Here is a 25866-nt window from a genome sequence, read left to right as displayed (position 1 = left end):
TATAGCTCTGCCCATGTTTGCCAAGATCAGTCCCTAACGATCTCTGTCCAGCACTCATGCAATCTTAAATCATTTTAATAATCCTCAAGGAGCTATAATAGCCTTTTGTTCTTCTATCTATTCTGTTGACGACTTTACAGGAGTACACAGCGTGACAAAATTAAAACTGATAATTGGTAATCAAAAAATGAATAATTTGGGAAAACAAATCTGAATTTGTGGAATATGAATTTTGGAACAGACAAACAATAACTGTTTTGCATTTACTGGTATGACATATGACAGATTAACAGTATTATTTACCTACCCTTTAGTCTTCTCCAGCAGGCAGGTGCAGTTTGCTATCTCTTCTCCTCTACTAAAGCTCTCAATGCCAGTGCAATGCCTCCTATACAATGGATCTGGTCCTCCAAAGCTCTAGGATGATGCTTCTTTTATCTTTGTGAGAGGACGAATGTGATTTCGTCCTGTGTGTTGTCTTCTGCCAGCCTAGCACTTTTCTTTTTCGTTGCTTCTTTCTCTTTGGTCCCCTTTGCAGAAGAAAGTCACCAGCTGGAGCTAAACAGACAGTTTCACCAGCCCTTGTAAACCATTTGCTCTTGAGTGGAAGATGGCTCAGGGGGATGGGTTCTTGAGAATTTTATGGGTCATCTTGACTTGTAGGCCTGAAGGCTGCAGGTGTGGTGGAAGTATGGCTTTAAGGCCTTTCACCTGGCTATAAATTCTAAATATTAAATTGGTAACTTGACAACTTCTTGAGGGACAAGTATTGACCAAATGTATATTTTACTTTTGCACTCTCAAAGTTACTCTGATACCAGCTTGGTTGTTTTTGTAGAATACTTTAAATTATGGCAGAAATAACAAAAAATGTATATAGAAACATGGGTTGATGACAAAGCTATATACAGTGTTGACTGACTCCAGCATTACATAAACTTGGCATTGTAGACACCACTGTTAAGACAATGTGTCAGTTGATTATGAATATTTTCAAAGGAAAAAACCACAAATGTTGCTGTACTTAGAACAATATAATTAGAGTCTATTTGGCTGAGTATCATTGTGTCCTAATTATACCCAGGCACTGACAAATGTTTTTCTCTTTGTGCATATTGTGGCTGCGTTTTCAAAGCAGGAAATTCTTAAGACTAACAGGCCATTAAACCAAATGTAAAGTAATATGTTAAAGAGTCATTATGATAAATGCAACACCTTTTCAACATTTGGCCATCAGCTTTGACTTTGTGGATGGGCCTGAGGCTTTATGAGGGGATTTACTGTCCAGGCTGCAGCTTCAGCCTGGATTCAAATAAGGGAGACTTCAGTCGTGAGGAAAAAGAGGAAATTATTCAGGATCTGGAACTGGTACAATGACAGAACAAAAACATGTGAACTGTATTCTTAACAATTAAAACAAGCAGACTACATGTTTTTATAGGCAAGGGAGTTCACCTTATTTTAGAATGTTTTGACTTAATTAATGTTAAATGGCAAGATAAATACTTCTCATTTTCAGTCTTCTCTAACTGGGTCAAACCTATTATTCCAAGTGGCTCCAATGAACAGAAATGAGCCACTACATATGGAAACTATCTCACAAGCAACAATAACCTAGATATCTAGTAAACTAACCCTTATTATCACTCATTAAGAGGGTCTACAGTGCGTATCAGTAGATTCTCATGTAGAGCATAAGTCAGAACTAATGTTTATCTTGGAATTAAAGCACAGTATGTGTGTGTGGGGCTGTTGCTGCTGGGTCACGTGGTCATAGGTGTGTATGTGTGCACGCGTGTATGGAAATGTGAAAAGTCCTTTCACTTGAGATGCAGAGGAGGAAAAAGGTTAGTTGGGTAGGTGTAATTTTTGTGAAAATGTATTGCTTCTAATCTATAGTACTCATCGAAACAAAATTCCTGCCCTCTGTGTCCATGCACATAGCTTTATGTCCGTTTATTAAATCAGCTCAAAACACATCCTGGATCCAGCATCTTTATTCCATAGGCCTTTAGCTTGTGGTACATTTTAAAAGGACTCAGTTTAACTGATCCCACTGTAACACTTATGTTTTTAATAATCTAATAATAATGTAGTGTAATCAAATCAACTAAAGGGGGGTTAGTATTCACTTCTATAAATTAGGGGAACAGTGGAAGTGTGTTATAAAATATTAGGACTCACTTGCTTATTAAGGATTTAAGGATTTTTTTAAGGATGAATTATAACATATCTATTTTGTTGTTTAATTGCAACATAAATGTATTTCCATGCTTTTTGGGGGCACTGTATTGACATTAATTTCCTGGAGACTGGTCTTAACCTAAAATAATTAACCTAACCCTAACATAAATAAGCTCATATCTTAACTTTCCTACAATCTTTAATATGGATTTACCACATAAGGGATCAGCATTTTTACCCATAAAATGGGTATGGCATGTTATCATAGCGTGATAAATACCTGGACAGGAACCCACGAAAGGTATCATTTTGATCACACACACAAATAAAAAACCCCCGCACCATATGCCCCTCTGACCTCCACCAATTACTCACTATAGGCAAGGTGGGTGAAGTGTCTTGCCCAAGGACACAACTGCAATATGCGCTGTTCAGATTATTCTGAACAGGGCACCTTTGGGTTGGTGGTTGCACACAAACCACACAAATGTTATCTCTAAAGTTTAAATCATGTCTAATTATCCCCACATAACTAAACAAACATGTAATCAAGGCTTTATTTATTTATGTCCAACTCATTGACAAATTACAATCTGTTTTGTCTTGGGGGTTCTACAATTTCATTATGTAATTTTACAATGGCTTATACCATGAAGTTGGAAAATAAGATAACTATATTGTGTTACTTCATGTATAGAGAAAACCTATTATGCAAAAATGGCAATGATAGCATACAAGTACAAAACTGTTTTTGAAATCATGCAAGCAACTTTATATACAAAATAATTCACAACATGTAGCTGGCATTTAAAATATTTAAAATACATCTAAAGGTTTACCTTTTCTTTTTATGCCATTTTGATTTGTTTAGGATTATTCATATTATTCAGGTCATATTATTCAACATGCCATGAAGACTAGTGATAGCAGGGTTAATCAGCTACAGAACAAGTTCTATATATTTTTAATAAAACCAAGGATCATATATATTTAAATCAGGATGCAGTCCTTTTTGCTGCTCCTTTGCACAGCAATGGATTAGCATATTTCCAGTTTATACATGCTAAACATGTAAATGGACATAACAACAAAACTCAAAAATACACATCAGAAACAATAGATTCACTGTCTAATACATGGAATGCTTAAAGTGTGTGATTTAATTATTGATTTTCTAAAATACAAAAAAAAAAAAAAAAAAAAAAAAAGAAACAACAACAAAAAAAAAAAGTCAAAATAAAACTACTATTAACTATTATTCAAAAATGGACCAGTTTGTTTTTCTTGCAAATGCTTTAAGTAAAAGTTAAAAGAAATGTTGATATTTGTTGTGCCTTTGATGTGAGCTGGTATGAGCTGTTCTGCAAAGCAGACGGTACTCATAAGTGCCAGAACTTCTTTATGGTGCTATCACTCAAACATGATGTCGGAGGCCTGGCGCAGGCAGTTGGAGTACTCCGGAGGCATGTTGCTGTGGGTGATGTTATTGGCGTCCAGACGCAGATGCTTCAGGCGGGAATAGTTGAGAGGAGAAATATACTTGCAAAAGCTTGTCAGCTCAAACTCTGTGTAAAAGAAAAGAAAAGGGTTGGAGTATTATTGATAGTGAGACAATTGCATGAAATAGCCACTCACTGTTGATCTCATTGGCCTGCAGGTACAGCTGCTCCAGACCCTCATTGATCTCAGGGATAGACTGCAGTTTGTTGAAGGACAGGTCCAGCTCTACCAGTGATGTCACGTTGAAGACTCCGGCAGGAATGCCCGAGTTCTGGAGCTTATTGTGAGACAACCGCAGGTACTGCAGAGCAGGCAGCTTGTTCAGGTACCCTGCTCCAATACTGTCAATCTCATTGTAATCAGCGTAGAGCATTTCCAGTGAACTGGGCACTCCAGCGGGAAGTTTCCTCAGTTTGTTGTGGCTCACATCGAGTGATAACAGCTTCTTTGGCCCTTTAAAAGCCCCTGCAATACTTTCTGAAGTTAGCTCATTATACTGAAGGTTGATTGATGTCAAATTCTCCTTGTCTGTCAAAAGTCCACCCGGGAATTTGGTCAACTTGTTGTGCATCATCTTTAGCTCATCCAGAGATTTGGAGGGAGGAATGATGGGTTCAGTGATTAGATTGTGGCTAAAAAACAGCTTCTCCAGGGCTGTAAGCTTATCAATAGTGCCCTTTTCTATTTTAGCATTGGTTAGATTGTTATTATCCAGTACTAGCCAACGCAGAGTGTCTGTGACATTATCAAAAACTCCTGCTTTGATTTCTTCAATTCCATTGTTCTGAAGGTACAAGTACTGAATCCCAGTTGGAACTACAGGCACAAATTTCAGATTGCGGCTGTCACAGTACATGGCACTGCGGAAATTTATAGGACAATCACATTCCTGGTTACATTTGGGACTGGGGGCCTGAACTTGTCCAACAGGCTCGTAGTCGTAGTCATAATATTGGCAAAGGGCCATGCCTACCAATATGGTCATAAGAGATACACGGAGAGATAACATGATGCCTGCAGACAGAAACTAGATAAAAAAGAGGTAAAAATTAGGGAAGTTTTTTACATTTCAAATGTAAAATAAAGCCCATGTACCCAGTGTTCATTCCTCGAGTAAAGTCAGTTCTACTGAACATCAGTGACCTAAACCCTTGATTGGTCCTGCATCCAGACAGCATTTTATAACCCCATATCTGCCCATTGTTTCCCCTGTGCACATGCATATCTTTCACACAATTAAAATAAATGGATTTAAAAACATTTCAGTTAAAGTCATACTGAAGTGCATTCATTACAAAACAAAAGGGAATGCTGTTTTGTATTTAATGTGATTCGAATCCACTTAAAATATGATTGCATTACTATAATATTAACTTATTATCCTCTTCTAAACTGAACAATTTGCATACAATATATATTTTATAGACTTTACATCACTGCTGTCTGTTACATCTCATGTCTTCAGAAGTCATGCTTGCTGCATCAAGTTAAATATGCACATTAAACAAGCCAAAGCTATAATGTTTAAATATAAATGACAAAGAAATCTTACCTATTCTTTAGTCTCTTGGTGTGCACAGGGTGGAAGGCCAGTAGAAAAGAAAACTGTAGTTTAAAAGCCCAAAATCTCTAGAGAAAAACACAGGGGAGAGGAGAAAGGGGAGGGGAGAGAGTGCTGATGGAGAGACAGAAGGAAAAAGGCAGTTCAGGGGATGGATTAGATGCTGATGACATCTTTATTCATTTAACATGTCGTAATGTCTGGTAACAAACTTTATGTACAAAAATGTTATGAAACTTGTGATTCAGATTTGTCGGATACATGTGGAAAAATGAGAACAAAAATCCTGGCTTCTATTGAATGCAGCCACTGGTTCTGTCAATAAAGGGAAAAAAATAATGGGGGATTGGATTTGGAAAATCTGACAAATAAGGCAGACACAGACATCTTATGTAACAAATGCTGAGAGTTTTTTATGCTGTGAAAGTGCAGACTGAAACACTAAGTCAACAGTTTATCTAACCTACAGTATACATTTCGTTATTAAAACTGATCTAGTGAATCAAGCACATTCAAGATTTAAATGTAGGATTACATAATTAAAGGTTGGTATTTCTCTGACCCTAACCTCCTCCTGGACGCACACAGTTTGAGGGCAGGACTCACCAAATGCTACATCACTTTAACAGTCGTACATCACACTGTCAGAGCATACTGTGATTTGACACCTGGACCTGATTGGTCACAGCTATGTCTGTTAAGCTGATACTGGCCTCTTCTCACATAAGGGTTTCGCTATTGGTAGAGAAAAGGCTGTTAAATTATTACTTGAAACAAAGATGTATAATGATAAAGCTAGTGAAAAAAAATTGAAAAAATTGTTCTCCCAGAGATCCATCCAGGAGGTCTCCAAAATATAATTCCAAGACACCTGTCTGTCTCCTTCCAACGAGGAGCAACAGCTCTATTCTTAGCTCCTCCTGAGACACTAAAGGCTCCTCCAAGAGAGGACTTACATCAGCATCTTCACCACAAAAATAATAAATACACTATAAATATAATATACTGACCATTCCCACACAAATCCCAACATTGTGATTTTAACCTCTTTTTATGACAAATGGAAAATAGATTTTAATGCTAGCTCTATTTGGTCTTGAATATTTTGTAATTGTACATTTTTTTTGAAAAACAAATGAAACCAGTGTTTGACCTGAATTTAAAGTTGTTGTGTCGCAAGCTTCCAAATAGTAAAGTTTAATAAGACATCTAAGTCCATACTGGTTTGAGATAGACAACTGAAGATAAAGGACTTGAGTGATGTTTATTTTATCTTATATAGTGTTTGTAACATTGGCTTATTTATCTCCACTCTCATGACGCAAAGGTAAACTGTGAGATGTTCTCCAGAACTGACTGTGGTGCATGGATAAGGTCTCTGGTGTCCATATACATAGTGCTCCTAATGTACATTAGTTGAGACACTCTTCTTCCATACTGAAAAGAACTGGACACACAGGGATGGATGATGGTAAAACTTTAAAATAATAACTAATTTCATAGATTGTATTTGGATTGTATTTTGGATTAGTGTGAAGTGTTTTGCACACGCACAAAAATAGACTGGAATGCTGAAGTACTATTTTTGCTGTGTTACTTTTTTGCCTGGTCTAATATGTTTCCATTACCTAAAATAGAAGACTCTACAGTGTGAGAATTATTGGTCAAACCAACTTAGTTGTTTTGGGAGCAAATGCTCTTTAAAGCCAAGACACCTTACGTACTGTTCTGATGGTGTGATACCAGAGGTAATCTGGGTGGGATGAGACACAATTTCCACAAGACAAGACACGAGACGAGATTTTGACACAATTTGTATTTTATAATACATAAATTGTGAGTTTCCATTCACAATTTTGGCCTTTTTATTTGTAGTAAAATTGTATGTTGTTGCTATCATTTTAGTTCTGCTTTGGCTATGGCTTCTCATGATGTGTAACTGCAATTAGTGCTTAACCGTGTTTTTTGTCTAAGCCAAATGTAACTATATTAGGGAAAAAACAAAATAATTTTTCTGATGTGTGCACAATCTTGGGGCGATTTTATCTTGAGAAAGATCCTGTGTCAAATGATTTTGCAAGAGATTTCATGTCCTCCCCAGGCATGTCTATATGGTCAGCACCTCCTTTTCTCATTAGCCTTACCAACATTAGGTGCCTTGAGACAGTACACACAAACCATAAGCAAATGTGTACCATAATAGTGTTTAAACTTCATACAAAATGTACCAACTCCTGTGGTGTACTGTCTTGTAGCCAAATAAAGAAATCTGTCAGTGTTCAGCAATAGAGAGAAAGAAGGAGAGAGCACTAATGAATGAGATGTCTTGCTATTAATATAGAGAAGATTGTTCACGGCTGCATATGTCATATAGACTATTACTTTACTGCCTATGCAATTCAGCACAAGCCTACAAATCTCTCTCTCTTTCTTGTTGTCCAAGTACACGCAAGTAAATTTGAAATTACTTATATGATTCAGCATATCAACTTTCACAATATTATATAGACATAATTTGTATCAAAACACAATAAAGTAAATCAAAAACTAGCACCCATATCAACATGCTTACAGGCGCCTACAGCAGGATCCAAGTGCATTAACAAATAGTGTTATTTTGGGACGCCCTGGCACAGAAGCACATAGGCTTTGATAACACCTCAGACAGCACCTTCTGTTGTCTGCATGCTGTGGCCATGTGGTAGCTCTCCTTATGTTGTCTCATGGACTCCCATGTGCTGCAGATAAGAATATACCGTTCTTCTGGTCCTTTTCAGTCACACATGTTTTGTGTGATGACATTAAACATGTTCCATAAAAATGAGAGTGCTGCAATTAATATTGTTAATCAACCAAGGAATTAGATACAGTACCTTACAGATTTGGTTTGCATGTGCACTGTCTTTAGTAGTTTTTATTTTGGTTTTAGCAATCTTACTTACTTGCTGGTGCATCACTTGTCTTTCCTTTTGTCCTTGACATTGTAAGCTTACATTTAATTTAATTAAGGTTTAATAATATATTTTACTATGTACAAATTTTATGTTAAAATATTACAATAAAATGTACAATGAATCACCTGTATGATGTTTGTACCTAGTAAAGGGTGAAATTCATGCTTTTCTCTTTGATTTCACTGTGAAAAGACTGCAGACAAGACACACAGTCACCACATGGGGGCGACAGATAACTGGGCTTCATTGAGCAACAGGGCAAAGATTGGAGTGAGAAAAAAACATTGACGCTCACTTTACAGTTTTATACTTTGTTTTGAGATGATCACATTTTACATTTGTTTATGCTCATGTTGGGATAAGATGCCTTTTTATTTCATGTATAAGTTTAAATATTATAGAGGGATTCTATTGCAAAATGTCACAAATATGTAATGCAAATACTTACTTCTTTTACCTAAGTTTGGTATCAGGATGCCATTACATAATTTGTTACATTAGTTGGAAGCAGTGATTTCCAATGCTGATCACTTACTCCATAAGCTCAGATTTATTCCCCACAAATCAAAGTAATACATATGACGCTCAATGCGCAATATGTGTGCACTGGTTAGTGTTATCATATACTATATACAGAATGTATTTATATACTGTGATGAACAAACTGTATGATGTGAGTTTATAGAACAAACTGGATTTTATGTTTTGTTATGTGTTTTTGTTAAATATACACCTAGCCATTTGATGCATTTTCATAATCAACAATGTTTTAGTTAAAAAAAACAAAAAACATAAAAGACAAACTCCTTCTCTTTTGTGTATTTTAGGTCCTAACATTGAACCACAAGAATCTATCTGATCCTATAGAAGCCGTCATTCATGTGTTCAAACATCTGTAGCAGAGCAGTGATGAGAAACAGGAGGTCAGATAAAAGTCAAAATGAGATTGATGACTTCACAGGTAATCGTGAAGTTGAAATGCCAGACTTTTCACGCATATTTTTATTACATTTGCCTTCACAATTCATATCTCTGCCTTCTTTTATACTTGTATACCACATTTGTATATATAAATGAATACATTAATCAATAAACTCCTACTTTTTACATCAATATTTTTATTTTCCGAGGACACCTTAGTGGGAGCCCCTGCTCCAGAAAAAGAGGAACACCGTTGTTGGAGATATATTAGTCTGAGCTATGATAAGTGCTTGTGCCTTTAAGAAAAGAGAGATTTGTTTTATACACATACAGCATTTATATACAGCGTCTATACAACATTCACTCCAGGATCGGGTTCTATGAGCATACCAGTCTACACATGTCCCACCTCTGCACTGGTACATGAGGAACAACAGGGCAAAACCAAACAGACATTAAACGATGTAGCACAAGATGGAAATACAAACATGCAAAAAGTCTTTGGACATGGCTTTGAAAACATATATGGTTTATAAATGGCTTTATGGAACAACATACTACCATAACAGGGCTAGTAAAACAGCTAAAGTAAGCACAAGAAATCATGATAGGATTTTATCTGCAGGTGAGACAATACAACTCAGATTGTGCAACAATATACTCAACATTGTTAATTCTACACAGGAACATTACATTCGACCAGTTTGTATAGTTATAAAAGACACATGTCTGCCCTTAATGCCTGCTCTACAGGCCAACTTAAATTCTCTTATTTGGTGTGGGTTCTCCATCATATTCCTTATAAGTTGTTATTATACATTTCATTGCATTTTTGATCTTAGACAATGGAGTGGTTATAAGTCCCTTCAGAAGAATTATCCCCTCTGGAATAATCAAAGTACTTCTCATTCTGTTTACTTGTGTGTGGTTACTCACAAAGAATACAACAGAGGACATGTCAAAAAATTGCTAGTTTCATCAGTAAACAGCTGAACATTCATACTTTTCTAAAAATGATATGTTTGGAATGGTTAGCGTTGATGCTTTGTGCAGTGTGTCTAATAATGACATCATCAGTGGACAACATTTGGGGTCAGTTTTGATGCTGTGGTCAAACGCTCTTGAAACATTTGCACACTCATTTACACTTGCAGAGGCAAGAACTCTACTTCTTCCTGTAGTTGCCGAGTTGGATGGCAGAGCGGTCAAAGACACATCTGAAGGTGACTGGCTGAATCTCCCAGTAAGACACAGGATTACTGAACAGACTGATGCCGGAGTACATGGCCTTTTTAGTGTTGAAACCAGGAGGGCAGAAGTCCTCCGTTCCAATAGTGGCAATCTTGTTGGAGTGGAGGTAGACCACCTAGAGAAGAGATTTTCATAATCACAATGTTTAGTCCTGGAGTGAGATGGCAATAATGATAAGTTAGGTTTCACCAAATAAAGCATGTAGAAGAGCATAATAACAGACCCCCAGATTGTGGTTCAAGAAAGTCAAATAAATGTCTTTGATAAAGATGTACTAGTGAAAAGCAGATCGAAACTAAACACCAAATGATTACATTATAAAGTTACAAAGAGAACTTTCAACCCCTTTGTAAAATTATCAGCTTTACTTTACACTTGACAAATCAGGTCCAACACACAGTGTACTCTAATGATTTGCTTTCAATACTGCTGTCTGTATTTGTATAGTAGTGCATGTACCTGGATGTATTTGTGATCAGGCAGGCCCGCAGGAACACTGGTCAGGCCGTTGTTGTCGAGGTGCAGCTCTCGCAGGTGGGGCACGTTGGCCAGAGTGCCGTTTTCCACTGAGCTGATCTCATTGTAGCTTAGGCCCAGTCTGGAAAATTGGCAAAGACCAACAGAAATGTATGAGGCCTAAATCATTGGTGTGAGTGTCCACTACTTTCTTTGTAAGAGTCTTTATATATCTATATCTATATATCTATATCTATCTATCTATCTATCTATCTATCTATCTATCTATCTATCTATCTATCTATCTATCTATCTATCTATCTATCTATCTATCTATCTATCTATCTATCTATCTATCTATCTATCTCTCTCTCTCTCTCTCTCTCTCTCTCTCTCTCTCTCTCTCTCTCTCTCTCTCTCTCTCTCTCTCTCTCTCTCTCTCTCTCTCTCTCTCTCTCTCTCTCTCTCTCTCTCTCTCTCTCTCTCTCTCTCTCTCTCTCTCTCTCTCTCTCTCTATATATATATATATATATATATATATATATATATATATACATACACACACACACATATATATATATGCATATACACGTACGTACACACACACACACACACATAGATACACTTACATACACAGCTATTAAAAACTAAGGTTTATTAAAGGAAATAATTATTGTAAAACTACAGCTGTGAGAATATTTAAAAGTCATTAAAAATAATAATTACTTGGCCAGTTGCTTCAGGCCTTTGAGGCTGTCTGCTGTCACTTTAGTGATTTTGTTTCCATCGAGGTGCAGTTCAGACAGAGAGCTGGGCAGACCTGGAATGTACAGGGATCAACTTGCAAACTCATTTGTCTCAGACTGATTGGATATAGGATTTCCATAATTAATCAATAATCAAGGCTTTTTTATACCTTTGGGGATTTCTGTGATGTTTGTATCTGCAATGCGGATGTAAGACACTCGTTTGAGGTCAGAAAATGCACTGGGCTCCACTCCGGCACTCTTCAGGGGGTTTGAACCAAGCTCTAAAAACAACAAGAGCAACAAGAGAAGATAAGGATTATGCAAATCTAAACGGTCACATTCTTCTAAGGGACAGCTGAACTATGTTATGAGTCAACTGGGTTGAGCAACAAAAATGCCAAATTTCACAATTCCAGATGCTTTCATATATGCTGTGGCCTGGTAAAAGTTTCTTGTACAATCTACTTCATAAACACAGATACATGCAATGGCAGATGACATGCAGTTTGAAATATCACTTCATACCCATGACAATCATGTGGGCCATGCCCTGGAAAGAAGCCTTTTTGAACTTGGTGATCTGGTTCTCGTGAATGCGGAGCTCCTGCAGACTCTTGGGCATGTTGGCGGGCACGTCCTTCAGCATGTTCTTGGACAGGTACAGACGCTGCAGTTTGGTCAGAGGAGTCAAGGCCTTGGCATGAATCACTGTGATTTTGTTGTTTACCAGAATCAGAGCCTACAAGCAACAAAACATAACAAGTGACTCCAGGGTTTCCACGACAAGTCTTGTCCCTCCAAGCATGTAGTAATTGTTTATTCATTTTTACACCAGATGTTCTTTCCCAATGCAACCTTCCCTTGATCCTCTTGAGACGTGACTTGACGTTGCTTGGTTTTGTATGTGACACTGAGAGCAGATCAGTAGACAGTATGAAGTATGCAATTTTTTTCTCTTAAAAGGACAGTAATGTAACTGTGGAAACCGCCCAGACCATCAGACAGAGGTATTTATTACAAGTACAAAATCACCAGTAAGTTTGAAGGCCTGGAGCTGAATAGTTTCCATGCACCTGGGACCAGTGAATACTTCTATGCCAGAGGGACCTCAGAGAATGAGGTTAACTGGGGCTTATCCTTCCGCCTGAGTTAAGTAAAAAGCTATTATTTTGAAATAGCTGTGAATTGTTTTACACCTTATTACCTACTTTAAAATGTAGGCATGTACCAGAAGACAGGTTGCATAACCACACACTTACATAATATGACAGATGATGCGGAGAAGGAAACTGTCTTACGTGTAATCCTTTAAGGTTTTTGAAGTCGTTTTCTTTGATCTCTGTAATTTTGTTGTTCTGCAAGTCCAGTAGAGTAGTATCATGTGGAATATCTTCAGGGACTGCCTTCAGACCTAAACACAAATAATGTAAAAGGCCATGGATACACAAGCCCTTTAGTGGTCGTAGCTCATTCTTGGGTAATCAAACCTCAAACGGAAATTGGTAGAGAATGGCTTCCTTCTGCATTCATGAGTCATGCATGGAGTTGTTAGCTGCATTTAATCATCACTGATGTGTAAGCCCCGGAGATAAGATAATGGAAAAGGGTGAAGTAACAGTTTTGCACTGCATTTTCACATAATATGACTAACATGATAGACTATGTATGATTAATAATGGTATTTAAATGTAAGCTAACTCAGTGAGAATCAAAACCATGAAAAACACTGGTTAAAAGTCACATTTGTGTACTTACAGGAATCTCTGCCAACTCCCAAAAAAGATACCAAGGTTCATAATAATTTTCATTTCAGAAGAAGAGGCACAAAATAAACAGTCTGACAAAGGTGCTTCCGCGTCTGCACACTTCGTTTATGAAGGTAGTGACGTAGTGGGTTTTCGGCAGCTACGTTTGCTTCTCTGTCAGCTTTTCCAGTCAGCTCTGCAGCGAACAACCTCAAACCACCACAGCTGTTTGTGGTCATGGCCATCATCACGGCTCCATATCATCTACTTCTACTATACAATTCTGCACTCACTCAATACAAGACTCCTATTATTATGACTGCAATGCAGGCTGAATATTTTATATGTAATTAAAACACAAGATTTAAATGTTTTTTAAATGTTTTTTTTTTTTTTAAGATGCAGTATTGTGGCAGCAGTGGTTACATTAATGTTTTTTTAGCAGTTGTCTACTTGCTCATCTACAGTGCTCAGAAGTGATTGATTGCCAGCTCACAGCTGGCAATCAATCACTCTCACTCTCACATTCATTCACTTTTCATTTCAAAATAAGATCTTTCAATCCAGTGGTTCCCAACCTTTTTCTCCCAGCAACTTCTGTTTTTCAAGATACACTAGTGACCCCAACATCCTTTTCCTACCCAACAAACCACTATCTGATAAGACAAATAAAATTGTTTGGTGGTTGGTTTTAAAACATGTTGTAGAACAGTAATCTTTACAAAATACTTAATAGGAGCATTTGACATGCCATTATTATTCAATCAGCCTTGAACTTCTTTTTAGAAACCCTGGGGATCTGATGAGAATACAGTTTTAATCCACTGACTTATATATTTTCAGGAATACTGTCTTTATCAGTTTTTGTCAACCCAATAGCAACTAATAATGTAATGACAGCCAATTATGTAATAATTTTGGCCAAGTATAAATATAATAAGCCCATAATGTAATGAATATGGCGAACCAGTAATGTAATAAGTCAATGGCTCTCAAACTTGTCACACCAATTGCCACCAAAGAAAAGATCTGGCTTTCCAAGTGCCAGCTCTATACCAAGTCTGTGGCAAGACTATTCCAGGACTAACCTAAGGCTAAAAGTGGACAACATCATGTTCACTGTTGTTCTAAACTAGAAATTATCCAATGGTGGACCAGAAAGTGGATACAATGAACTCTAATTTAGACAAACCTACAAACTGAAGAGCTTCAAGTGCCACCTAAAGGAGCTTTTGTATGGTTATTTTATCTTTTCTATATTTTCTCTGGTAATTTAATAACTGCAGCAAATAATATCGTAATTTTAGTAATTATTGTCAAGATGTTATTACGTTATTGGCTCACCATAGTTATGACATTGTTGCTTGTTATTATGTTATCGACCTATCATATTTAAACTTGGCCAAAATTATTACTTTATTGGATGCTATTACATTATCGGTCGCTACAAACCCCATTAGATTTGTCATACTGAGCAGACTGTTCCAGACAGGCCTGTTTGTGCAGGTCCACACATGAGAACATACATCAGCACAGTATAGTATGTATGTTTATTCTTTAAAGTGACTGAGTCTGACTTTGTGCGTGCCAGCAGGTCTGGAGAACAGATGGAGCTCCGGTTCAACAGTGCAGAGGCAGATGTGGACAATCCTACTGTGGAGCTCCAACTCACTGAGCACTGAGGTAATGGAAGAGGTCTTTCAATATGAACAATATGTCACCTGGAGATGTCCATATGGCCCCGTGACCCCTAATCTTTCTGGTCACGCTAAATTGTTTAAAGGTGCAATATGTAACTTTTCTTTTGGAGAGTCAGCGCCCTGCTTTTCTCCATAAAGTTGTTATTGCATTGCATAATATTCCACAGCAAGGCCTTAAAATTATCTTATATTTAGTCAATTACAAGTGATTTTGTTGCTCAAAAACACCTTGGAAACATGTATTCTCATTATGAGTGGGGTCCCCACAGATGAACTGGGGAATGTTCTAGGCAAAGCAAAACCAATACAATACAAGCAAGTGACAGACCCTCCACCAAAAAGTTACACAGTACACCTTTAAGCTACATATAAAAGCTACCGTTTTACTAACACATTTTAGTCATCTTGTCCATTTCATGTTCCTTCTTTGCACAACAGTTAACAAGAAATACAAGTAAATATGACTAACAGGATCTTTCTGTGATGAGGTTTGTGCAATGACTCAAAATGTGGGTGATGCTTTAACTCACATTAGACAAACACTGGCGATGTGGACCAAACAGAGCTGACAACACTTAAACAGTTTTGACTGGAAGACCCTATTCTAACCGCAGCTGTTTGACCTGGTGACTCAGCTTTACATTAGGAACTGGTAATGACTGTACTAACTGAAACATGTTGAGGCATTTGGTGAAAGTTTATACTACACTTGAACTTTAGAAAATACGCTATCTACTGTAACACTGTAAAATCCAGTGAATTTTAGAGGCATAATATCTAGCCATAACCGAACATAATGTCCCAACTTCATAAGCAGTTTTTTGTGCTAATAATAATTTGCTGGTAAAACTGATACAAAATACTATCAGGCTATTTACACCCTTATCTAATTCCATTGTTGTCAAAATTAGATACGGTTCCCAAACATTTGAGGCCAAGATCCATAAATATGCAACAACCCTGGACATCCACAGTAAAATTAGATAGATGGCAATAATGTTATTAACGTGTACAGTCAGGTTTATTTGAATTGTTTAGTATGTAATGAACTGAATTACACCTAAATATACCATTTTAATTTAAAAATAGATGAATACAGTATCATCATCTACTATATCGTCAATTCATCTTGTGACTATGTAGCTATAGCATCATCCAGAGACCGCTTCAGCTGCCATTATGTGTGGTCTTATTTACAGTACGTATATTGTTATTTTACCTAGGTCGGAACACTGGATCACTCTCAGGTGACACTGGCATCTGAATGGGCACTTGGGACCTGCGACCAACACAGGGAAGTCATTATCTTGGATCTTGGGCCCATGGTCACCAGAACCAGGTTCGTCCTCCATCATGAAGTCCATGAACCCAGACTGACGAAAAGGCAGAGCCCAGCAGGCAGAGACCAGCAGCAAGGAGAGACAAACCGACCTCATGGTGCCACTATCGGGGAGCCTGAGGAGAGCAAAGGTAAAGATGTATTATGTGTGTGAGTTTATTGAGGGAAAGGCTGAAATCTGAGCCAGACAGAGCAGTTGTAATGACCTGGACTTACAGCGGTAAAGGTGAGAGGGCCAAGGTTAAAGAGGTTAAGGGAGCTCAGTTTTACAGAGGTTGGTATTTAAATAGTTTTGTTGTTATTTATGTGGCCAAAAGGGGTTAGATTGAGATTCAGTCATTTCTTGTTTTCAATTATCACTTGCATCTTTTCAACTGAGAGGTCTACAGCCAATCTTCAATCAGTAGAAGAATTTGGATTGGAGCAGAGTTCAGTTCAATTACAGTTTGATTTGTTTCCAAGATGACAAAATAAGATTAAATTGAAAAATGTGGTTGATTGTCAATAAGAGAGGAAAAAACGTGTTTTTTTTTCTTTAGCTGACATTAAAAAACCCATTACCATTTGCCACTTTAGAGTTCATCTTCATTCTCACGCACTAGTTTGACTCAAAATCCCCTGCTCCATTTGCATTGACAAACACAGGATCATCCTCCTCAATGCTACAGTAATTGCAGAGCGGCCATAGCCACAGATTCTAACAAATGATGTGGGAAGAGTTGGTCTGCAGTGGACCTTAACCTAAATGTCATGATCCAGGATGAAACCGACCCAAAACATTCTCTGCCTCCTGTCTCTGTGGCATGGCTGAGGTTCAACATGTGTTTTTAGGGAAGACAAAATGTACAGTTGTCTTTGAAAATATACCCCTTTGTGTGGACGTATCAAGTTTACAGTGTGAGTTGTCTTGTGGAAGGATTAGGCTGACAGATTAATGTCTTAGAGCAGGAGGGTCAAACATATTTTCACCAGGGGCCACATTAGCAAAATAGCTGCCTTGAAAGGGCCGGATGTAAAATAAATCTAACTACCTTTTTAACTTGTTAATTAACTGTTTCTGTATTTAATACTTGTTCAAGTAACAAATATTGCATATGTATTAGCCTAGATGTAAAAATGTGGCTGTATAACTGCTCATCTCCTGATAAAATGACATTTTAAGACCATCATACCTTTTAGTTTACCCTGTTGAGGTGCACATGAAATGATGTGGAGGGCCACATTTGGCCCTCGGGCCTTGAGTTTGACATATGTGTCTTAGAGCATGACACTTCTACCGTATCTCTTGTGTGTGGCATTGGTGTGTGGATGTGTTTTGATTTGTGTCTGTGTCTGTGATGGTCATTGCTGCTTATTCCTCCATGAATAATAGACTTATTTATTGTTTTAATAATTATAAATTAGATTATAGATTTTTTTTCACCATATTACCATAGATGAATGGAGGATTTCTTCACCAACATTTGCCACATTTAATGTATTGATTTATTTTCCTTGATTTTGGTGTAACGTGAGAGTAAAATAAACAGTAAAGCCAGAATATATGAGACTGTAAATGTGGGTTAAGTCAGGTCATGGGATCTCCACTGAGTTACAGAGGCAGTAATTATAGTCCTCATCCCAAACGCAGCAACTGCCTTCACACACCGTCAGTTTAGTTCTGCGGTTACAGTGTCCCATATACTGTATGCACACTCTACTCAAAGTCAACTTCATTCACTGGTACTTCCTTTGTAGACTGGGACTTTATATGCAGTTAGAAAAAGTGATTTTAAATCAATAACTAGCACCAAGTGTTATGTTGTTTGATATCTGATTGTGGGAAGAATACTAAATGGCTCTTCTCTTAAACAATAGAAAATCAAAGAAACTCATTGCCGTGCTAATAAATTGGATCATACTCTGCATTCTTAGTGTGATATCAGTAAGCTGCAGGTCAAATCTACTGGTACTGTACAGTTCAGTCAAACTAACAGAAACTTAGGAAGTATCAATTTATGCCTGATGCTCTACAGTTTTAGACCAAGCTTGGACCTAATGCCTTTAATTTGATTCTATTAATTTCATTTATCAGTTTTCTTAGTGATTTGGATAGACACTACTTACATGGGAAGATAGCGAACAACCTCAGGCCCAGAGGACATGATGTTCCCCTTGTTTAGGCAGAATGAGTAATTCTGGCTGTACTGCACCTTCTTATCTCAGATCAACTTCAGTCTTAATCCAACAAAAACTCGTCTTGGAAGGGAGGTCTTGTCGTCTCATTGGATTGGACAAATAGCACATGTAGATGTCTTTGGTTTATTTTATACAACTTGATTGCCAAGGGGAATGGGATTTTTGGCATAGTCTGCACAGAAAATAGTTTGTCTACAAAGCTGCTGCCGCCATCGAGGTCTAAAGCATCAGGCATTTGGAATAACACGGTTTTCAGTGAACCTTGTCTCCCTGATTTGACCCATGACTACCAACACATAAACACATATACGAGACCACCAGTGAATCAGTCATTTCTGTCCACAAACTCTTTACCTCCCTTATAATGCAAGACAGACGTCTTCATTCTAAAAGGAAGTAAAGCTTTTAGCAGTCTCTCTGCTAAAAGCTGGAATTAATGTGACTCACTTTATAATTTGCTCCTGGAGGTTTTCTTACAGGATTTGAACTTACAAGAGACTTTAGGGGTTATTGTCTGGTTGTAATGAAAATGTGTGCATTTTGTACAATTAGTGGTCACAAGGTGCATTTGAATACTGTAGAATCAACCCTATAAGGTAGATATGGTTAAGATACCTGCTGGGCCATTGGCGCCAGGGTCATATAAAGACTCAGGTCAGCTGTACCTGAATCCTGCAAGTCAACATTTTATATTTACAAGCATTAAGATTCTCCTAACCTGCATTTTACAGAAATAGATGCTTAGGAATTAACCTAAGTTAAGTCCAGCCAATGAGAATATTGTTTCAAATATTTGATGTTAGTTAAATGTATGGACAGTTCTGCCAATGAACGATTTGAACTATTTATCAGATCAAAACCTACAATGAAATTATATAATCTATGACTACGTTATGTAAGATTATCATAGTTTTGACTGCATCTGAGTGGCTATTTTCACAAATCTATTGTCAACGTGACCTACTAGTAATACTAATACTCCAAATCATACTCCAGTCCAAAACCCAAGTACTTATGAAGTCTACATTACTTTAAACATTGACATCCAAGTCCATCCATCAACTACTTCAAACAGAAAGCTATAATGTAGGTCAGTTTAATTTACAGTCACTAAAAACATTACATCTAAAGTGAGTTAAAATGGAACTTCAAACATGTCCACCTTTCCAAACCTGTAAGTCATTAAAAGGGCTTGACCCCAAATAGTCTGCATCAGGATTGACATTTCCTGTGATGATATGATCCTCACTGTACCTCTCTGCACCTCTCTGTCTCTGATGTGTCCCTGATGTGTCCCTGAGTCCTGTTCCAGCTTTGGCCTGGCCTCTGCGTTTCTAATGACTCCCAGACAGGAAGCACTGTTCTGGGATTCGAGTATCTTTCCATTCCTTTTATTCTCCATCATTACCTTTCCTTAAACTTTGGTATTTGATAAATTGATTAAAATGTCCTCTACAAACCACTGTCAAATCACGTCAATGAAATGTTTGTGCTCACCTTTCTTCATAAACCTAATAACTATAATAACTGTATATTATATTCAACTAATACAATCCACTAACCAGAACTTAAAGTCAACTTCTGTCTGTAATGCATTTCTGAAAAGTATTTACAAGGCAACATGACGTCTTAAACTCGTGTCCTTTTCAACCCGTCACCACGTAAATGCAAACTCCACACAACTGTATAAACAACATCCCAGCAGATAATAAAGTAATGTAAAGCAGTGACACACACTGATTTATGACTGTTAGTAGGAGGAGATGTGGGAATAACAGGGGATTTTGGAGGCTACACGTGTATCTGAAAATATGCAAGAACATGGCCAACAAACAATTCTAGCCATAATGTTCATGTAATAAGAAAATTTGGCCTTGACACTCTTATCTGGAATGCAGTTTTTGTCCAATGGGTCACTCTGTAAGTGTTTTTTCCCATAAACTTCGAAATCGTTTTTAAGTTACCATCGAAATAGCTGGACTTCTACAGCTCATTTCCTGGATTTAGGTAAATTTGGATAATGGTTTTAACATTAATTAAAGATATACTTGACAAGACAAGTACTAAATGCTGATACTTGGTGTAACTTAAAATATTTAGGAACCCCTTTAAAACTCAACAACAGTCCATATTCATAATTTACTATTCCTTGAACTTTCCTGTTTGAAAATGCAGTCATAATACAGCCAGCAAAACCACATTAGCTGTATCCTTATATCAACTGCCCGCCCAGCAGACGCATGGACCAACTGCCCAGTCCAACTGCCTTTGTTCTCTCTCCATCTTCTCCTCCTCTTTCCGGACTGAGCTCTTTTCTTTTATAGAACCTTATCCTGGTTTGTCCTAAAGTTCTAAACAGAGAGACTGACAGGTTTCTGGTGCAGGGCTGCTCCACTGCTGTTAATTCACTCATATTGTAACCTGGAGATCTGTTGCCCAGATGGAAAAAATGCAGGTCTTCAATGCAAATCTGGGCCTTCATCCAGAACAACCTGCCCTCCACTCAGTTCAGTTCTTCTAGCAAAACAATTTTTTTCCTCACAATGTTTAGAAGCAATGGGCCAAGGAATGAAATGATTCATTTTGTTAGTGTTTTTTTAGGGATTTTACATAATGAGATAAGGAGTTGGGTTGATAAGGAATTTCTGGCTCAATGTGAAGGCCATTTACCCCACAAATATTTACTCAATTTACTTCAACTAGAATGATTTAAGTATGTAAATTAGTGTTCCAAATGTAGATCCGCCACAGTTTGCATCTATAACCAGTGCGTGTTCTGTCTTTTTGTATTTTTGCATTGATTCTCCTCAAGAAAATATACTTTTTGTCCAGTGTAGCCCTGTTTTTTCTATTGCAGTCCTAACTTCTATATCTTTTCTTTGCTACAGTTTTTCCATGTTTCATTGGTCCACTCTGCAGCTGAACCCTATTAGGATTTTCCCTTCTGGCAAAATGGATGTAATGAGTTAGCTGTGCTATGTGGTGGCATGCCGGGAAGCCTCTAGACCTCTTTGATAGAGGAAGCTGTATCATTACGGGATTAATGGTACTATGTGGGTGCCAGGTATACTGTTTTTTTTATCTCCTCTTCAAAGCTTTTCACTTAAAAGTAGCCAATTTGGTCCGACTGCTGTGAAGTATATGCCACATAGAGAGTGAGAAAAAGCAGGAGCACAAATATATAGACGCAGATAAGGGTTAAGTGAAAAATGAACTGGTGCAATGGAAAATATGAGACATGCTGAAAAGCTTTTCATTCAAAGTCCCGACAAACAGTAATGAGACAAGCATAAATAAACTGCCTTTGTTGTGTCAGGCGTTTTTCTCATTTGCCAAACAACCACAATGAAATAAAGCTTGCAAATGTTAATCTTTTCCACTTGTTTAACTTTTGCCTCAATCAACCCCACAACTCTGTGTAAACATGGAAAAATTAAAACCCTATGAAATTGGAAAAAAAGTCTTTAAAAGGTAAAATTAAAAAAAATATTAACACCCAGCACCAAACTGGACCACAAACGCAGCTAACTGTTAACAAAGCAATCAAATGAAAAAACATGTGTCATTGGGTGGTACAAGGTTAACAGTCAGAAAATTGTGTTACTGGCACAATGGAAGAGACAGCATCAGCTACATTGCTACCACACCCCCTTTTCTCTAGCTGCTAGCTTTTCTCTTAGTTCTGGAAAGAATTAAGGGCCTCATCACAAAGCCAGAATTTTTAAGTATAATAAGACATTTCAAGATCTCTAGCCACAAAGGCAAACAATAGGAGAGTTAGGTTTTCTAGTTAGTCATATAGATTTTTACAGTATTACATCATGACATTAACCAGAAAGTTAGCAGTTAGAATGTGCTACGTATTCACAAAACAAAGATGGACCTACCTGTTCACAGTAGACCCAAGGCAAAGTGAATGGAAGAGTGGCGAGATGCGGCTTGAACTCTCAAAAATCCAGCTGAGTGGGGGATGAGCCTATGAAGTGGCCTGTGGGGTAATTGGACACAGAGCGCGTGCAACCAAGATCAAGCAGGTGTGCTCTGTCACAACAAGGGGAGGAGAGAGAAGGAGCGGGAGAGAGAGAAAGAAGGGAGCAGGGCAGGAGGGAGAGAGGGGCGTCCCACAGCCACTCAGAGGAAACAATTGTTGAGGAACTTCCACACTTACGATAGAGAGCGTTACGACGAAGCAGAAGGAACAGAAGGAATGGAGAAGAAAAGAGGCAGAGACGTTCAAGGCAATAAGCAGCGATTGGGCTGCACGCCACTCTCACAATGACATCTGGTAATGATAGGTCCAAACTCAGCGCTGCCTGGTACTGCCTCTCTGTTAGGCTGTCACACTGGACATGCTGGGCCAGAACTGTTCTGTCTCAGCCTCGAAAGTAAAAATCTGCTCTGTGTTTAGGTTTAATGGGGAGGTTGAAACATAAATGTGCGGCAGTGGCTTAGTTTTCTCTATAACGTTAAGTTATAATAGGCATTTTGGGATTTAGATGCACATCAAGCAATCTGTATAGCCTGCCCGATATGTTTAGTAAATGTGTACATTTATATTTTTATGGTACAAAAGTACATGAATATCATGATAAGTTTAAACTTAAGTGTTGCCCTTTTTGGAAATATTTGATTGATACTTGTTTAGCTTAATAAACAATAAACTTGATGAATTTTGATGAATTGAAAAGTCGTATGACAGACATCAGTTTGGCTCTATCCATGGCACCTTGAGGGACTACCACAGTGCATTTGTGGCATACTGTAGGTTTTAATCCAGATCCTTTCTAGAGCTACCCTCTAAAATCTTCAGGGAGCAGTACTATAGGCCATGGTGCTGCTTGGTAAATATTGTTTAAAGTTGTTTGTGCTACCAAAAGAGGAATCCTTTAACCAAAGTCGATATGATTAAACAAATGAAATGAATAAGCATCAGCCAAGAGGCACAGCGTGATCAGTGTCTTACAAAAGATTCATTGTGCCTTCGATGATCTCTCGATCGTGACTCTAAATGAAAAGCAGAACTACAAGTGTTTCAGTCCAAGGGCAATTTATTAAACTTAACTTTAGCCATCTGCCAGATATTGCATCTCACTGAAAGTCACAAAGGACTATACACTAAAACGTCATATTGAAGCTAAAACTTTTCCAAATGGCAGACCACCCACCCAAGCTACCAATTTTAGGTTAAAATTAAATCCATTACATTTCAAGTTCAGACAACTGAAAGTAGAGATTTCCCTCAGATAAGATCAAACTCTAAAAATGATCAGAAATTGAGTTCCATGTGTGATGATCCTAAAATATGGTCAGTGCTTATGTGACTAAATGGACAAATGCAGGTGTCCAGTGATATGAGGTCATTTTTGGACCATTGTCAGAAGTAACTCATTTTTAAAAGCTTTAAGGGGAGTGAGGGACTGTTACTGGGTGGTCTTTAGTTCAGTCTTATATCTGAACCACTTTTGGCAAATGCACCAACAAACAATCAGGAAAATGACAAATCTGATCAGTTCTATGTGAGGATCTGGAGTGGACTGGTGGAAACAGATGGTGCTAGCGTTTTTTGTTTTTTGTTGTTTCTAGTTTTTTGGGTTTTATTTTTGCTTTGTCCTCAAGTATGAATAATAAATGAAATGGCCTAAATATAGTCCAGAGTCATTCTGTACTCTGCTTCATACAAACACAACACGAAACAAGAAACACACCAACACACAAAGTACATAGGATTGCAACCAAACAAGAATCAAGCTGTGGCAACGTTCTCATTGTTCTTCTTTTGGCCCAATTAAACAAAAATATGTAACACTTATAGGGCTTTACTGCATCCACTGCTTTAGTCCTGTGCCTGTGCAGACCTGCTGAGCATCAGACGTGAGATTAAATGTGCATCATCAGCCTGTCACTCAACATGCACAAAGACACTGTACATGTATGATCCAGTCTGCTGTATTTATAGATGCTATCTGAATGATTGCTGGGACTTTCTGCTCTACAGGTGTGCTTTACGCATAATTACACCACTATGAAATCATTTTTGGAGTGTTCAAGATAAGACACTTGAACATTCATGACATCTGTAATAGATTCTTTTTGGTGTAGAGCCTCATTGTGAAGAGGAAGATGACAGGGATCTAGTTAATGGTTTGATACACATTTATAGGTTCAGGGTGTATTTTTTTTTAGATTTCCCCCTTTCATTTGGTATTTTATTCCCAGAAAATACACAGTACATACAGTTTTGAAACTCACTTGTGTTCTCATCTGTGAAGTTTTGAAATACTGAAAACTATGTTAATGGAACTAATTTGGGAGCTAGAGGTAATTCATTTTTAATAAATTTCTGGAGTGGTAATATTGATATTTCAATATATTGCGTATTTATTTATTTATTTATTATTATTATTATTATTATTATTATTATTAGTAGTAGTAGTAGTAGTAGTAGTAGTAGTAGTAGTAGTAGTAGTAGTAGTAGTAGTAGTAGTAGTAGTAGTAGTAGTAGTAGTACTAGTAGTAGTACTAGTAGTAGTAGTAGCAGTAGTAGCAGTAGTAGCAGTAGTAGCAGTAGTAGTAGTAGTAGCAGTAGTATCAGCACTACACTCGTAAAGAAAACTTTTTTGCATTTCATAATGAAAATAATTGTCCTATGTGCAAATATAATTCACAATGTGGATGTTTTAAGTTCTGATTTAGTTCTGATTTTAACTCTTTTTTAGACCAGATATGAACTTTGTTTTGTTTTGTTCTAGTTCTGTTTTAGCCCTGGTCTTGTCCAAGCATATAGTTCTCAGTCCCAGTTATGATCTTGTGTCTGTAGGTCAGCATGGGCAGTATTGATTATCACAATATGAAAATGCAGTATTGGGAGCCTTGTATCTTTGTACTGAATTGTGAGAGCTTGCATGTTTCTCATCCCTCCTGGATCCTTGATGACCATGTTATGTTACGTGGCTTCATGCATAGTTTAGTTTGGATTAGCAGTGACAAGTGCCCTCTCTAAAGTTGTACAGTGGCAATACAAGCGCTACCCAGCTGCAGAATCACCCGCTATGGGAAATCACCCTCTTCATGTTCTCATATACACAGAATGACCTTACATTTGTGGTTGGAGCTAACTCTATGTCACTGTAATGGGCAAAAATGTTTCACTTTGACAGTCACTGCCCTTTTGAAGTGGATTGATTTACTATTGAACTGGGATCTAAAAGGCTCCATAAATGTCTGATAAAAATGAGATGGCAAACTGCAATGTAGCACATATTATTTCTCATGATTGTTGTGGTGAATGGTGATTATACATATATGTTTACTACTTTTTAATAATAGAG

General features: G+C 37.5%; 2 protein-coding genes across 2 annotated transcripts; both read right to left on the bottom strand.

The window, feature by feature from the left end:
* Nucleotides 1–2727: 2727 nt before the first annotated feature.
* Nucleotides 2728–5346, bottom strand: lum (lumican). Its single transcript, XM_033989769.2, has 3 exons — nt 5237–5346; nt 3820–4711; nt 2728–3749 (listed from the first exon to the last, which is right to left on the bottom strand). Exons 2-3 carry the CDS (start codon nt 4691–4693, stop codon nt 3595–3597), a joined length of 1029 nt encoding a protein of 342 aa, XP_033845660.1. The 5' UTR covers nt 4694–4711; nt 5237–5346; the 3' UTR covers nt 2728–3594.
* A 3954-nt stretch (nt 5347–9300) lies between these two features.
* On the bottom strand, nt 9301–22875 carry dcn (decorin). Its single transcript, XM_033989768.2, has 8 exons — nt 22426–22875; nt 16241–16476; nt 12875–12987; nt 12102–12315; nt 11744–11857; nt 11554–11647; nt 10831–10969; nt 9301–10486 (listed from the first exon to the last, which is right to left on the bottom strand). The coding sequence occupies exons 2-8, from the start codon at nt 16455–16457 to the stop codon at nt 10286–10288; spliced, it is 1092 nt and encodes a 363-aa protein (XP_033845659.1). The 5' UTR covers nt 16458–16476; nt 22426–22875; the 3' UTR covers nt 9301–10285.
* Between the last annotated feature and the right edge of the window lie 2991 nt (nt 22876–25866).

Source organism: Periophthalmus magnuspinnatus, chromosome 23 (genome assembly GCF_009829125.3).
Source record: "Periophthalmus magnuspinnatus isolate fPerMag1 chromosome 23, fPerMag1.2.pri, whole genome shotgun sequence".
In the NCBI taxonomy this organism is placed as follows: domain Eukaryota; kingdom Metazoa; phylum Chordata; class Actinopteri; order Gobiiformes; family Gobiidae; genus Periophthalmus; species Periophthalmus magnuspinnatus.
This window is presented reverse-complemented; position numbering and strand designations above follow the sequence as displayed.

What these genes read in the sequence shown, in the direction of transcription:
- dcn (XM_033989768.2), bottom strand. Translation starts at nt 16,457, where the DNA reads ATGAGGTCGGTTTGTCTCTCCTTGCTGCTGGTCTCTGCCTGCTGGGCT. An exon ending in GATCCAGTGTTCCGACCTAG is followed by an intron (nt 12,988 to 16,240) that starts GTAAAATAACAA and finishes ATTTGTGTTTAG; the next exon opens with GTCTGAAGGCAGTCCCTGAA. An exon ending in CTGATCACAAATACATCCAG is followed by an intron (nt 10,487 to 10,830) that starts GTACATGCACTA and finishes TCTCTTCTCTAG; the next exon opens with GTGGTCTACCTCCACTCCAA.
- lum (XM_033989769.2), bottom strand. Translation starts at nt 4,693, where the DNA reads ATGTTATCTCTCCGTGTATCTCTTATGACCATATTGGTAGGCATGGCC. An exon ending in GCAGGCCAATGAGATCAACA is followed by an intron (nt 3,750 to 3,819) that starts GTGAGTGGCTAT and finishes TCTTTTACACAG; the next exon opens with AGTTTGAGCTGACAAGCTTT.